General features: G+C 36.0%; 1 protein-coding gene across 1 annotated transcript in view; it reads left to right on the top strand.

Moving 5' to 3' along the window:
- The window catches only part of NAALADL2 (N-acetylated alpha-linked acidic dipeptidase like 2), a gene marked incomplete at both ends in the record, with an annotated part of 311,905 nt that overhangs the window by 199,133 nt on the left and 96,170 nt on the right, over window positions 1–16,602 (top strand). Inside the window, one exon of the mRNA XM_082287835.1 lies at window positions 9,718–9,861. Within this exon, the coding sequence (XP_082143961.1) occupies window positions 9,718–9,861 (144 nt within the window). The remainder of the gene's footprint in view (window positions 1–9,717; window positions 9,862–16,602) is intronic.

Genomic DNA, 16,602 nt, shown 5'->3' with positions numbered 1-16,602 from the left:
TCCCTGTTTAAAAACCTGAGATTCCAAATTCCACTAGCAGTGGAGTTCCAAACCCACTGCCAGGGGGTGCATTATTTTAGATACGAATATAATCTGACAAAAAAATATTTATTTCCCCCCCAGGAAAAGAAACTTGGGGACACTTTTAAAATTAGTTTTAAGTAATAATTCAAATTACAATATTCTTATTTTCTGCTGAATTTTAGTAGCTATAATTGGCAATAATCTCCACTGTGTTTGTGGCAATGTTGTTCTATTTATTTAATTTGAAAAATAATCCTAAATAGCATTTTTTTAAAAGTATGTGTAGGAATATATGTTTATCACTGACTTGTCATTTAAAACATGGCCTGAAATGCCAGTCATCTGAAATGATGCTGCTGCTCTCCCCTTCTTCAACAAGGAATTGTTTTTTTCAAGCATTGCCTTATTTTCTGTTTTCTTACTGTCATTCTTTGCTTCTGATCTTCCTAACTCAAATTGTCCTTGAATTTCAGGGAGTTTAACCTGAACATTAACCAGCTCCTCAACTCTGTTATTTGAAGAAAATGATTAATTTTTCATGCTCATCTCAGGTTGCACAAGCTCATTTGAGGATGCAAAGCTCCTTACAAGAAATGGTTCAGAAATCATTTAGGGGCCAAGGGCTCCATTTAGAGTTTGGAATGAATATTCACAGAAAATATGCTGTTGTGCACAAAACAAAATCCAGTTCTCCTGGGTGTTTGTAATCGCCTTCCGAAGCTGAATCCAGCAGTAGCACGAGTCAGCATGAACATAATAAAACATTGCAAATACATGAGCAAGTTATTAAGTAAATTAACTACCAGTGTTCATATCTCTGAGGAGCACTGCAAATAGATTATGGTTTGTTTGTTCTGTAATCCAAGAAATAAACCAATATGTGTTACAAGGATTTCCGTAGAGTCAGAATTTTAGGAATTTCTGAGCGTAGCTCTTTCTCCACTCTGTACTATCAACACGATTAATAGGGGTCTGAGAGCACCTGAATCTTCATTTCAGAGAACTGTCATTTGAGATTGATTTACCAGGATATTTCTTTTTCTTCGGTAATTTTAATCAGATTATTACTGGTACATGACCCTATATATCTGCTTTATCTGATGTTGAGTGTGAAAGATTAATAAAGATGAACTGAGAACTTGGAACACTTCCATTGCAATCTGGCTTTTTAAAACCACTGATTCCTCTCTGTGTTTCTTTTGATTGGGTGAAAGCCCTTTAGGACAAGACAAAAGCTGATAGAGATTTAATTTTTTTTTTATACTTCTTGTATGCCTTTGATACATATAATCAGAATTTAATGTGAAAATTAGCATCTCTGCAGTTTCAATTGCATGCCCCACCAAAACAAAGCTAAATGGTATTAACATACTTTACATTGCTAGACATGCATTATTAGTAGATTTATCTTCTTTTAAAAATGTTTTGACATTAATACCGTGCAAGCAAAATTAACACTACAGCTTCTTTAAACTGCTAAAACAGCAGATACATATTAATTATTTACAATTTTCAGAGAGAATATTAGAGGCTGTCTTTTATTTAAATGGTTTTCTTGAATTATCCCGTAATTCCTTGAAAAAAATAGAGAAAAAGGATAATATAAAGATTTTTCAGTTACTTTTTTAAAATCTGTAAGAAGCTGTTGAATTGATGTGCATATCTAAGTGTCATTCTGTGCCTGGGAATGACTTTGTGTCCTAGAGGATATGGGTATTGTGGGATACTGGAATTGTGGCTTGGGAATACAAGGCTTTGGGTTGAATTGCAGGAATTCTTACCATGCCTTCCACCTCCTTGTCCCAGCTTACCTCTTACTCTGCTCATTTATTTAAGAGCACTGATTTTTGAAGTGTGCTGATCTGCTTCATAATATGGCTCCTGAAACAATTGTGCTGGCACAATTAAACTCTGGTGATGCCAGACTGTGACTTCTAACGATTTCAAACAAATCCGGAAAAATGCATCAGAGATATTTATTACTTTAAGAAAAGCATGTGGTACCACAGATAACATACACAGTTTTATTTCATGCCCTCCTCCAAATATGTACAGACAGCACATGGTCGTGAGTCATTGCAATGTTCACTACATGCTATAAAGAAAATAATTGTCATCCTAAACCTGTCATTTTCATTGTTTTCTTACAGAGTTTCTATTTGCATTCCATTCCTTGTAGAGCACTATAAGGCTTTTATTATTTTTAATAACAATAAATCTCATTATTGTGAGTAAACGGGGATCTGTGCTTGTTCATAATCAGAACAAGGGTTGAATATGTTACCTGATGTGTGTTCTGGCAGCTGCAAACCTACTGCACATAAAGCAAGACCCTTCTTTTACTAAATGTAGTCTTGATCATCACTGAAGGGAAGGAAATCTGTATCAGTGTCTCATTTCCACGTTTGTTGCTTGTTCCATCTGTGGTTGCCATCACCAAGGTTTGTTTCATGAGGGAAGAAGCTCTAAGACCAACCCATTAACTCTTTAATATGCCAGAAGTTCCTTATTTCTTGAAGTGGTTAACAGAAAACATAATTCATGCAGGAGGTGCTGTGTGCTGTGTTTGCTGGTGGGACTTCATGGTCCTACTCCATTGCAGGATACTCCTGCTTGGTGGCTGCCTGGATCAGGAGGGAGAGAATTGGGTTTTTTTTCAATGAAACTGATAACAAATTCCCTAATGTGCTTGGCACTTGAGTTAAAAATGTTCTGTAATGTATTAGTTTTAAAATCCACCTCTGCCAAGCTTAGTTCATCAGTTTGATTTGTGTTCCCTCCTGCACAGACACACACACACATACACTTGAGCTTCCCTCCAGATTCCAGTTCAATATCCTATAGCTAATAGTCTGGGTAATATATTTTCTGGGAACAACAAACAGGTACATTTCACACATAGGCTTGCAGGTATAGGATTCCTGAAGTAGTTTTCCCTAAGAGAAGGATTAAAAAGCAAAGTCCAAATATGTGTCTGATACTTAATAATTTGGATTGTGCAGTACTTCTGAGCAACAGCGCAATTGCTTCGAGTAGTTCTGCTGAACTCTATTGGATTAATACCTTTGCATGTTTTAGGAAAGTAGAAGATATCAAATTGTAATCCAAATTAAGATTTGGATAATATGGTTGCAGCAGTTTGTGGTCAGCTTTTCACATGGCTGATGTTTCTGAGTGTTTCCAATCTTTTCAGCATTGATTAATTCCACACACCCCCCCTTACAGTGGGTTGTAGCTATGATCTTATATTTAATGAAGGTAGAAGGTGCTAAGCAGATGTTCTGCTATCAAGAATGCCTCAAATAGAATCCAAAATGAAATACTAAAGTATTGAATATGCTAGTTTGAATTCAGTATGAATGGCAAAGAATAAATTGTGCAGAACCTTATATTTATGAGTATTGAATTTTTAAAATAAGCTTATTTTTAAAGCATCAAGAGAGATTTATTTTTTGTCTTGTAACCCATAAGACTTCGATTAACCCTTTTAACTATCCACCACCACTGTTAAAATGTTGGACATTGGGAGGTTTTTTTGTCATGTGGCCAAACCTGCTGTCTATCAGTGGAGAGTTTCTTTCAGTTCAGTAGTGAGACAGGCATTTGCTAACACAGGAAAACCTGAGAATTGTCTTGCCCGTTCTCTCCTGCTACATTCCATTGTTAGTAGAACATAAAAATATGATTTAGCTATTTGTAATATGTGGAAGAACTGCTCTTTCCTTTTTACAACTTAGTGGTTACATAATTGTAGGATACTTAAAAAGGAAAAATTTTACTTCGTGTCAGTTGATGTGGAAATGTTATGTAATGCTGCTCTATTTTGGCCACCTCTATGTCATTGTATTTATTAGTCACTACAATGAGCTAAGTGGAAAGGGGGATTTAAAACGGTGAGGGTATTGTGCAAAGTTGTTTGGTTTTCTTTTTATTCTTGCCATTTTATTAAATCTTCTCAGAAAGGAGCAGGGAAATTAATGAGATGGTTTTGCATCAGTGTGTCAAAGCAGTTTCGCTTTTACACAATAAATGTGTTGCTTTTTATTCTATGTATCATAAAAAGAATCAAGACTGACAGTATTTTTAAAGTACATTAAGTAGGCATTAAGACAAGAGTGATTTGCACTGAGAGAGAGGGAGGGGAGTGATGTTTTTTTTCTCTTTCATGGTGGTTAAACACATTGTGAGGGAGGGAAAAAGATGACAGCAAGTTCTGGAGGGTTTGGGGGTTTTTTTGTATTAACTATGGAATATTTAGGTTTATTTTTAAGGATGGCAGAAATCAGTTTAAAGAGACAGTCTTGAGTAATACATACACAGATTTGCATCCACTCCCTTGACAAAATGTTATGCAAACAGAATACAGTGAATATACTTTAAAAAGCAAATCAGTATTTCTATAGGATTCTGGTTTTCTCTGTGTATCAATGGATGTATTATTATTTGGGGAGTTTATCACAGGTGGTATGGTATCTTCAGTTTCCTTTTAAACTTTTTGTTAACTCCTAACGTCATAGGAATGTGAATTTTTTAAAAAGCTGTTTTTGAAGAGTTTTTTTTAACTATCAGCAATGTTAAGACAAAATTGAAAAATGTTTTTTAGATCCTTTCTGAGAATTCTCGGTAGCTTGTTTCTCTTCTGGGTGATCCTCACTGCCTTTCAGTTCTGTATTTCCTGTAAATGTGCATAAACCTTTCACAGGCACAGACATCTTCCTCACCCATATCTCCAATCACTACGTAGTTCTAAGCATCCCCTGCCCATTTGTGGCCATGCATCCTGAAATGCAAGCTGCCACGATGCTGTTGTGATTCATCATCTCATGCTCCATTGCCTGTAAAGCTGCTTTGAAAGGTCTTTCTTGTGGCTGTTGTTAAAATCCCTGGTTGCAGAATTTTAAACTTTTTTTTTTTTTAATGGAAGAGAAGCAAATGTTTTTCTCTTCCTCCATATTTCTACCAGTGGCTAGTGAAGCAAAGCACTTCAAAGCTGACATATGTTCCACATTGTAGTTCCAGTGGGTAATTCATAGAGAACTGAATAAAGACATAGCAGGAAACTTCTTGTTACCAGTTCTACTCTGTAGGCACCTGCTCCAGGTTCTGCTCCTCTTGGGTAACTTTTTTCTGTGCCAGTTATTTTTTTGCTTATCCTAGCTGATATTTGACAGTCTGAAGTTTGGTCTTCTCCTTCCCATTAATAGATTCAATTCTTACTTCCATTTTAAACACCATGGAGTGTTCAGCACCATTTTTGTTAGAGGAAGAGGTCTCTCTTTAACTTAATATGCAGAAAAACATGTTATTTGACTTTGGAAGTCCAAACTGAGCAGATGGGGAGTTCTTTCCCAGAATTTCCTGTTCATAACTATTTGCAGAACAGCATCAGTTTTTCTGGGTCAATATTCTGACTGTATCCACTTTCAGCAAGAAATAACAGCTAGAATGAGTTTCTTTGTTCAAAGAGAAAATTTAGGAAGGCAAAAAATATGTCAGTGACTTTGTGAGGTGTAGCAGGCGGGTGCATTTTATAACAGAGGCTAAGTGGGATGTGAAGGTTTAATTGAAGGCTGATTTTTTGAGTTAGAATAGTTTGCCTTTAAAATGGACACGGGGACAGTATTGTAAGCAGCTGTAGCTGAAGATTTAATCAAGTAGCTGCTGCATTGCAAAATTACAATGATTACCAGTCATGGTGTGAGTTTAGTACCCAGAGCCACCAACCAGCTCATGAAGCCTCCCTGTCATAGGTGCTGCACAGCTCATTTCAGTTTGGTTAGATAAAGCCAGAAGAACCACAGATAAAATGATTTTTTCAGAGAAATCTAAACAAATCATTGTGGCTGGCTGCAGGAGAACCGGTGGGAGCTATCAGCTGTTGAATGTTACCAGCAAAGGTGGGGGGAAGCTGTGTACGAGTTCAAAGCACAAAAAACATAAATGTTTACATGTCAGTTTGTACATCTTTGAGTTTGTCATGCTTAATACAAGATCAAGTGCTGACAAAGGACAGTGCAGAGTATGCACTGGGAATGGATAAATGGAATGCACTGCACTAATTGTTCACTTCAGGCAACTGAGTGACAGAACTGTCATACTTGACCAAACCCACGTTATTCTGTCTTTTATGCTCTAATTTATTCCTGTCACGTGCTGTGAAGTCCTGCTTGGAGTGTCTATTCTCAGCATAAAACTGTTTGTCAAATTTCTATTAAGCTTAAGGTGAAAAATTAATGAGCCATTCACTTCAGATATTTCAAAACTTAATACTGCTGTATTATTAATGAAGCAGAAGGTCGAAGATGTGGGTATGTACAATTATGCCCCATTGTTCAGTCAGACTACTTTTTTTGTCTTTATTTTTGGGGGAACATCATTAAAACAGTGTTTCAGGTCGTAGAAGGAATTATTTTGATGAATTCTGTCAGTGAACTTTTTAGACAGTTTTAGTTGTTAACTTTTTGGTTTATCTGATCCTGGCAGAAGGTGCCTTGAATAAACAGATAATGATTGACATACAGTGCTCTGTCCAGTCTCACTTTGAATTTGGAATTTAAACAAAAATGAAGAGAAAGTTGATTTATATAGCACAAAACTTCTAAGAGAAACATAAAATACTATTTGCATAATACCGAGGAAGCTGTGGGTGAAGCAATATTTTGGGGCTAGAGAAGTATGACCTTGTGACTAACTCTGATTTTTCAGTCTTCAGAAAAATCACTGAAATGATGATAAACTTGTACTTTAACCTAGAATCGAGTGGGGTATGGTGCACAAGTGTTACTATTAAGTTCAGAAATCTCAGAACATGTTACCAGTACTAGTAAGTTAAGTGAAGGAGGACTGTGAAGTGCTGGGTTAGACTGAGCAGTGTGGAAACTGGTGCTCAAGGTTTGAGCTTGGATTGAAAAAGAAAACATCAAACATCAAAAGTCACTGCAGAAGTAGAAATGCAGGCCTTGCTTTCCATGCAGAAACTTTCTAAAGATTGCATCTTTTTGTGCTCCTAAAATTAACTTAATAATTGATTACTGTATTTTCCTGCTCGCTTTACAGTAAGTTCTCCAGAGACTTTCTGAATTAATAGTGGTTCTAGGCCTGGCAGGGTTATGCTGTTAGACTTGCAGAGAAAAAGGAATTCTGCTTCTTGGAAGAATTTCATGCTATAAAACTAAATTTCATTACAAGCAAAATGTCAAATTTAAATTATCCTCGAAGCATTTGTTGTTCCCACAGATCCTGAAAGAGCTCTGTGCTCCCAAGGGTTTGGCACCCAGCAGAGAAAGTGCCAGCAAGAATTTCCAAGTTCTTTCGATACGCTGGTTTCTTTATGAAGTTGCACTGCACTGTTTCACTCTCACTACAGCACCAAGCCCATGAGTATTTAAAAACTGAATGATTAGGCTTTAACTAGAGCCCTGGAAATCTCCAGGTTTTTAAATGTGCGCTGCAGAGATTGGACTTGAGTGGTTCACTTTCGAAATCTGATCATGATGCATATTGCCTTCCTCAGCCTCCTTAACAAGTGGCAACTAATAAATGCCTGGCAGAGGGAAAGGAACTCTAACTTTTTCTTTTCATTTCTTTTTTTAAGCATTTTTTAATATTAATTCCAGTAGTGCTTTTTTTCTTTGTTAATAGTTTGTCAAGTTCGGTTACTACAGAATTTTATAGAAATCAGGCCTGGAAAAGATGTCAAGAGGTCATCTAATGTAGCACCTTCCCTCAGGGAGGGAATCAGCCGTATCTGCATCATTCCTGACAGATGTTTGCTTTCACTTTTCTCTAAAAAGGTTTCAGTTGAAGAGATTTTATCACCTGCCTAGGCAAGTCTTCGTGAGTTCCTCTATTAGAAAGTTTTTCTCTCAGATAAATCTGCCCAGATAACTTAAATCTGCCTTTCTATAGATTTTTTTTTCTTTTTCTCCCATACTTCAAACTCCATCTTTATTGTGAAATGATTAATTTTTAAATACTAAGGGTATATAAAGGAGGGGTTTCTCCTGTAAGCTGTTCTTGAAAGTGTATCTTTCACAGGGTATTCAGGTATGGATCTCAAGTTGTGAGTAACTCGAGAAAGGAGAGATTTTCCTCATCTGAAACGTTTTGAGCTTCATTGCTCCTGTAATACAGTCTGCAGATTGACAAACACTGGACAGAAAATAATGTCTCACTTTCACATCTCTGATGGACTTTTTAGGATTTTTTTTGATTGCAGAAACAGACTTTCAAAGCGTGACCAAAGCGATTTTGCCATCAGTTTACTGAAGTGGCAACTTTAAGAGATTGTGAACCCAGACAAAATTTGATGAAACAAAGCTTTTTTAAAATTATATTTTGAATGAGCTTTACCTTTCTACTTAAATATTTGGCTGATTCTCTTCAAACTGAGCACTGATAATCTTGCCACTGTGTGTTAAAGTGGAACAACACCTTTTGTTTTTCCATAATTAAATGGTATAGCTTTGGTCGATTTCTGCATTATGATTAAGGGTATACTGTAAAAAGTTTCAGAAGTTCCTAGAACAAAAAGAAAGAAAAAAAAAAAAAAAGAGGATGTGTCTAGATTTTTTTTTTTTAATGTGATTCAGTAGCAACAGTCCTGATAGTAGTTTTATAGAAGTTTATTTGAAACGTGCTGCTGGTTGCTGATAGCTTTCTCCCTTTGTGCCTGCGCAGAATTTAAAGGATGATGTTGGGTAGTAAAGAACTCGATGTTGACAGGAAGTACAGTGTTTGTTTCACAGAGGTCTCAGAAAGAGGCCTTGTATTCTGAATCTTTAGCTGAAAGTTTGGACACGATTCAGCAGGGGCAGATACATTGGAAGGCTTTGAGGGTGTTTCAGGCTGTGTTAGAGCTGTGTTCTGCCCCAGGCTATCAACCTCTGCTCCTTTTCCATGGTGTGCTTTTCTTCTGCCAGAAGTGTTCTTGCTTTCCATAGGAAGAGATGGTCCCCATATTAGGGCAGCTGAAATAACTGAGAAAAAGAGGGGTTTTGTCCTGAAGTGCTTCAGAGCATTTCCATGTGCAAAATTAGGTGCTTTCTTTTTGCCCGGTTCTGTCAGTTGGTCTCCCAAAATATCTCATTATCTCATCAGAAACCTTTCCATGATCAAATGTTAGGCATGTGTAGGAAACTCACATTTTTTCAGTTAAAGGGAGATTTTAATATTTGCATGAAACTGCTAATATTGAGAGGTTTGAGTAATGTCTTCTTAACATCTTTAAGCTGTGAATTAGGTATTCTGATGCTTTCTGATCCATATCTTTCTCCACTTGATGTGTGTATTTAGTACCCTTCTATTCCAGACCTCCTCCAGCTGTTCAGTTTTTACTTGAATTTGAAAGTTATTGCTGATCAGTAATTCTGTTTTTCAGTAATTCCTTTAACTACACACCAATTTGATTTGTTGTGTTTAATTCACAATCAAATATCTGCTTGGACTCTTTAACAGTTTCTTCCTTGTGGAACTATTGCCCAAATACTGTAATATGTTCATGTAATTTTGTAGTACATGTTCTTGAAGAACCTTTTTTTTTTTTCCAGTATGGTAAGCACAAAGCAACAGCTGCTTATCTAAATCACTTATTTGAAGCTATATGGTAGATGTTTGCATTTTTGTATTTGGTTTATGAAGGAGAGAAATCTAATTTTCATTTACTAAATTGGTTTTCTCTTTCTGTTATTTAAGATGGAAGCTACAGGCAAAATCGACTGAACCTCACAACACTTTTGGTACAACCAATTTCTGCAGTGCTTGCCAGAAAACTTGTTTCCCCACCTGAGGACACTGCCCAGAAAGACAGGTGTACTCCCCTCCAGCTGCCAGCTACAGGTAATGCTTTTCAAAGACACTTAACACCTGTGGAATGTTCCTCAAGGACTCCAAATCCACTTTCTATAACTATACAACTAGGAGGTTTAGCTGATTTGAGGTATGTTTTGCTTAGATGCTTCCTAGAAGAGCCTGTGAACAGTCTAAAACTATGCTCCTAAAATCTGATAGATGGAAGATGTGGTTTAAAAAAAAAAAAAATATATATATATAAGGCATTGAGCACTAATTCTTAATATTGACTTGAAACCTTCTCTGTGTAGATACCATCACTAGATCACTAGGGAGGGTTTATTAGTGCTGCAGTATGGTTCGTTAGGCCTTGTTGGACTACTAAAAATGTGATTTTTAACATTAAGGCATCAGTAACTCTATAATTCTGTGGCTCTTTTTTCTGTTTTTGGAATAACAACACTTAAATTCTAAACATGTCTCTATGTTCCTTAATTTGTTTATTCTGTAGAATAAACAATGTATTGTTATCTGAACCTTCAGGCAGCTTTTTCTCTAAGTTTCACCAGGAAAATGTACATCATGATAAGAGCAAAATACCTTGAATAGAGCCAGATGAATGCATTCATGGTATCTCCCTAGAAATAATGCCATTAGCAAAGTCACACAGATTATTGATTGAAAAAACTTATTGCTGATGTGGGGGAGGGGGAAAATAAGACTACAGTCTTCCAGTAAAGTTGCTGCACAGTGTTTCATTGAAGGAACATCTTCCAGAGAGCATTCTGGATGAGGTGCATGTTTAAACAGCAATTCAGTTTTGTTTTGTACGTGTACATCTTTCAGCAGAAAAAAACGTGTATTTTATCATAATGCCTGTTTAAATGAATTGATTCGAAACTGTGGTCTTGGAAGGGAGGAGGCAAATTAATTTAGCCACTGTATCCTGTGCTACACACAGTGATGATAACAGTAAAAACAAATTTTGAGGGCAACCAATGTACTTTCATGTGCTGTATCCCTTGTTTATTGCTTTTGGAAGGTTATTGTGGAATAGGAGTACAATACAACAAGTCATGAAAAAGCTTGATTAATTTTATAACTTGTGTTAGCATACTAAAAAGGAAGGCAGAGGACCTCATGTTTCATGGCTTAAGCTGTTGTGGTTAGGCAGGACTAATGTTGTCCATGCACGGCTGACTAGATATGTTAAAAATGAACTGATTGTCTCCACAACCAGTAGAAAAGAAGAAAAGGTTATTTTGGAAGGAACAAGTGCTTAACCATTCCAGGTAGGATGCATGAAGCTTGTTAGTATTGAAGGAATTTTCAACAGCTGAAGTGCCTGGAGCAAAGCATGAATTTGGGCTGGAAAATGACACTCATTTTAGAAAGATAAAAGGCTGCACAGTGTCTGTTTCTCAAAAAGCTTTGTCTGGAGGCTGCAGGACAGAATCATCTAAAGGGCAGCTTATTCTGCTTTTTTTTCTGTGACAGGTGTAGCATGTCTGTTTTATTTCCCTGAGAAGACAGGTATTCTGTGAGAGCAGAATTTTTGGAAAGAAAGAATATTCCTAGCCAGCAGTGTATTAAGAGCCAGTCCACGTGTGGTTGACTCTGGGTGAACACAACAGCTTGTGTCTGATTTCATGTAAGGTTCTGAACCACAGTAATCCATGTGGGATTTTTAAAAAACTCTCAATTTATTGAGAAAATAGGGACTATAAGAAGAAGCCTTGTATAATTCTGTAATGTACTATGATACATTTTTCCTTGAAGTAATGGTGAAGCTGTTGATGTTCTGGAGCACAGTGTGCTGTTGTTCAGTAGCAGCCCTAATGGAAGAGAGAAAAAACTGGTCTTTTGATAAGAAATTGTGTGTAACTATTTAATAATAGTAATAGCTAAAGAGATAATGCTGAGGACAGCAATGCATTTGAGAAGAGTGAAGGTTGAATTTGCAGTCTTCCTGTTGATTTGAAGAAGCTTAAGAGAGAGATTTCACTTCTGACGTAGGACTCATCATTTATTTGTCAAAAGAGGTGAATGAGCAATTCAGATGATTGGTTGGCTTAAAATTTGTTAGGATAAAACGATCATCATTCTCTCATCAGTATGTTTCAAAAAGCTGAACAGCAGTTTCATCAGTAATGATTAAACATTTATATATAGTTTTCTCACATTGCTGCTTTTTTCCCTTAGCCTTGCAGTTTTCAAGAGACAAAATGTGACACAGGGAGTGGGGGGATGGAGGCAAACATCCCAGACAGATCGAGTGCTCAGGACCTACATAGCAAATAGTGGGAATTGAAGTTATCTGTTAGTTTTGTGTTAGGTGAAGTCAGTAATTAAATTTGCTTTTTGTTTGGTATGGTACATTATCGTTAAACCTCATTAATCTGAAATTCTGTGCTCCCATGAACTTTCTCCCAAAGATAGGCAATTAGAATTTCAGAGTGAACTTCTATAGAGAAGCTGTAAACTTTTGAAGCTTCCTTTTTTTTTATAAAATCTTACCAGGATATTTGCTAGAACATGGTGAAGGTTGTTGTAAAACTAAAGCACTCCTATAAACATAAATGAAGAAAGTCCTGCTGTGTACAGTGAACTGTCTTTGTTGTTGTTAAGTTTACCACTGTTTGGGAGATTGCAGTCATGTACTCTATGTACATTATCCTTTTCAGTTAAGCTCTTGGGTTTTTAATGTAAATCTATCTAATGGGAATTAATTTACAAAGTGTTTATTGCCACTAATGACCATATACTTTGGTTTGAATGGAAATCCTGGAAGCCTGGTGTTGAAACACATCAGTATGTGTTTTAATTTTTCCCTTTGGCTTTAAGTGTCAGTTTTCCTACTCACCTGTCTCATGTCTGAGAAGAGAGCAGATGAGAAAGATCTAGGATTTCAGTAGTGATCAGTCTCCAGGTGTCTGTGGCTCATCCTACTCTTCCATTCTTCCCCTCATTTATGCTGCTGGTCACTCTTGGAGATAAGGACTAGATGACAGGTTGGTGTGACCCAGTATGCCTGAGCAATACAGCTCAACTGGTAGGAAGTGTAATGCAAGCATTCATGCAGTGATCTCACTTAAAAATCCCATTTCTTACCACTTCTAATGCCTTTTCCTGTGCAATAAGGGTAATTATTTTTTTTTAATACTTTAACTTCTAAAATTATAAAACCAAAGCATGAATGGTTTGAGTAACTTGAATGATATCAAACACTGTGTGAATAATAGAGCCAGGTATACAAAGACTCCCAGCATTCTGCTGCAGACAGTAAAATTACTCAGATCAAAATGCTTTTCTAGGTAGAATCTTTTGATCTTTTTTTTGGTCTACAAAATACAGTCACTGATCAATACTGAATCATCACAGTGACTGCAGTGCAGAGCTGTATTGTAGGCTGCAAACAAATCTGCCTCCTGTAACAAAACGGGTGAGTGGAACAGATAACCAGAACTGACTGTTACTGGAAAGGTTTGTAGCACAACATAATGAATTTTTATGAGACTTTGAACATCTATTTTATGTAGTTCCACATGTCAGATGTTCATTATACCAAGTTTATAGTCAACTCTGATCATGTGAAATTCGAATCATTAATTATACAAGGGGAATAATTGGAAGAGTCCGTTACTTTCCGTATTATATGATCCTCATCCAAGATAAATAAAGTTCTCTGCCAAGTTCTGCACTAGTGCAAATCAAGCCTGTCTTCTTTTCAGTCAGAGGAAGGGCATGGAGTGATAAAGAATATATATCTCCTCCTGTTAAACTACAGCCTTGTGATAATATTATATGTGTTTCTCCTTCGTAGTTTGCTACCTGTCAGAGAAAATAAAGACTACCATATTTAATAAACTCTGGCTGTGCCATCTCACACTATGATATCAATATGCAAAACAGTACAATAATTTCTGGCTATTTGGACTCTGCTAAACATGAATCCAAGGAAACAAATAGAGAAAGATGCCAGCATACTGTGTGGCAGTGCATGTTACTGTACCTACCAAATCTAGAGTCGTAACAGTAGGAAGATAACAAGGTTCTGCAGATGTCTCTTACTGGCATTTGAAAGAAGAACAAGTTAAATAGGGAACTGATCTAATTCAGACATCCTGTATATGAAAACTTACAGACATTTATACCACTACTCTTGGATTTTATTTTCATGATGACTTTAAATTCTGTTCGTTTTTTAAACAGAAGTTCATGAGAAGAATTAAGCATGAACAGTGTGAAGCATTTTTTATGTATCTTCTCTCTACTCCCACCTGAAGCCTCAAGAGTTTTTCTAGCAGAATTGTAAATGATTAAGATACATTTTCAGAATTCTGTTCTGCGCCAATATTTTTCCTGTGTGATGCTTTGCTTTTGATTGCTATAAAGCAGGTAAAGAATGAAAGTAGTGTGAGGTTATCAAATTCAACTACACCATCTGAAGCATTTTCAATTCTCTTTGATGTTGACTGTGACACATTTATTCTGTATCACATTAGGCCATCCTAGTTTAGAGCCTCCTTAAAGGACTTTATTCTAGGCATTGCTTATTTGCAAACACTCTTCATCTGAAGAGTTTTATTTCTGGATTCTTCATTGTAGGTCATAAAAGATGATCAAATACCACGGAGTTTATTCATTAAGCTCTTGATAGTAGGATTAGGCTTGGAGTCTCAAGATCTGTGAATATTTGTTAAAAAAGGAGAATATGTTGTCAGTTGGCAGCATACTTGATTCATCAGATAGAAATCTATTAGGGGAAAAATATTAGGGATACCAGATTTAGATGGGGAATTGTTTATACACAAAAAAAGTGAAGGCTTTTCATTACAGGGACATCTGTCTAGGAGTTCTGACATATTCCTGTACAAATAGTTTTTTACACACTGTACATTGCATAGATTCAGTATTGATTTTTGCATATGCAATTTGATAGTATCACAAAATATTCTTCTGAGATTATATGCATTATTAAGTATATGCATTTTCTATTTATTCACTTTTTTAAGTGTATCATGTTGCATGCAGTGTTTTTTGTATGTAAGTCCTGCTGTTACATAAATGCGTGTGATGATTATATTTCTTCACTTAAAGTTCTGTGTTTGAACTTAATTAAAAACTGCCATAAAATACGTAGTAGATAAGGTTTTGCACTCAAATTGATATGATGATCTGTCAAGTGCAGTTCAGCTCAATTAGTGTCCCTTAGTCACATGACCATGGATGTTTGATAATTTTTGAAATCTCTAGTTCAGTTGTGATTTCAGACTGATATATGTTGATTCAGGTGTTGATTTCAACAGGAGCTATCTGAAAAACTGTATTACTTGAAGTTATTCAATGTACCTTATTTCTGCAGTCTACTGAAATAACTTCTGGTTTTATGACCCAGGAGCTATTCCATTGAAATCAGTTAATACTTGATTTTTTCTATACTGGAGTTAAATGTGCATGTAGGGAAATCTTGGTCAATGAGTAGCAAAAAATCTTGTCAAATGAATTCAGTTTTCAAACCTGAGTCCCTAAAGATGCTTTTTAAAATCCAGTACTCAAATGCTCAGAAAATTGTCTGATTATAGGTATTTAGCATGATCAGGCAAGAATTAACCAACATGTTTGAAAATGAGGTTAAAGCTTATACTCCTGTATGTATGAGCCTGGGATTACAAGGAAAAAAAAGAAGCAAGCATAACACATGTTCTTTTAACATAACTACTGCAAATAGAAGGGTTTTCTCATCTGAGGTACTAAAATAGTCAGTCAAATGAGAGGAAAAGTAGCCATGGATTTCTAAAAATAACTATATAAATGTGAGGGGAGAATGTAGTCATTTGGTATTAGACAATTTACAGATTCCAAGTCAGGGAAGAAATAAAAAAAGTAGCAGTAAATATGTTTGTGTTCTTCTATTCCAGAGCTTACATAAAGACAGTGTATCCTGAATAATGTTAAGGTAGAGTCTCCTCATAGCTTTCCAGAGAATACAGAAAAAAAAAAAAAAGGGTGCAAGTTGTCAAGATCCTTAAAATACAGTGTTAGGATGAGAGGTTTGTTGTCAGAACTGTTTAGAGAGGGGATTAAATTTCGCTTCTGCTGTATACTCCAAAGAGTAGTTTCAGCCTTTTCATCTGGTGTTCTAAGCCTTTAAGCCCAAGTCACTTTAAGCTGACTACTGTGTTACATGACTATTAACTCAAGTATCTGATTTTAGAATATGTGTATTGCCAGAAGTTAATTTTCTGTGTCTTTATTGTCAGCTGGAGACTGGATAGCTGATGTCGATTAAGGAAAAACAGTGAAGTCAGTTGTCTTCAAAAGGATTTATCTTCTTTTTGTCTGAGAAGGGGCCTGAAGGAACAAACATCTAAAGTGTTGTAGGAAAAGGAAAGGAGATCACTTTTGACTTTAAAATATCTTTTTTTAAGAAGAGTGAATTGGCTCTAGAATGGTTGTAGGTGAGAAACAACAGCAAGAAGTAACTTGCATAGTTTAGATTAAATTTAAGATGCTTAATCAACATAGATGGCTTGAGCTGTTTCCACTTGTTTTAAAAGACCCTTTGGGAATCCTTTGGGGTATTTTTTTTAATGATTTTTTTTTTTTTTTTAATTCTAAAATAATATCTGTGCATTTATTGAACAAACACGATTCATTTACATGGCATCAATAAATCTTACAGTAACTTACATCAGAAGAGCAAAGTTAATTATATGTCAAATAAAATATTAACTTGCTGTGATTGTTGCAAAGTCATGTGCTGGGGTTTATTTTTAATTAACTGCT

Source organism: Coloeus monedula (assembly GCF_965178545.1).
Source record: "Coloeus monedula genome assembly, chromosome: 10".
NCBI classification, from domain to species: domain Eukaryota; kingdom Metazoa; phylum Chordata; class Aves; order Passeriformes; family Corvidae; genus Coloeus; species Coloeus monedula.
Note: the sequence above shows the minus strand (reverse complement) of the source record. Positions and strands in the feature narration are given on the sequence as shown.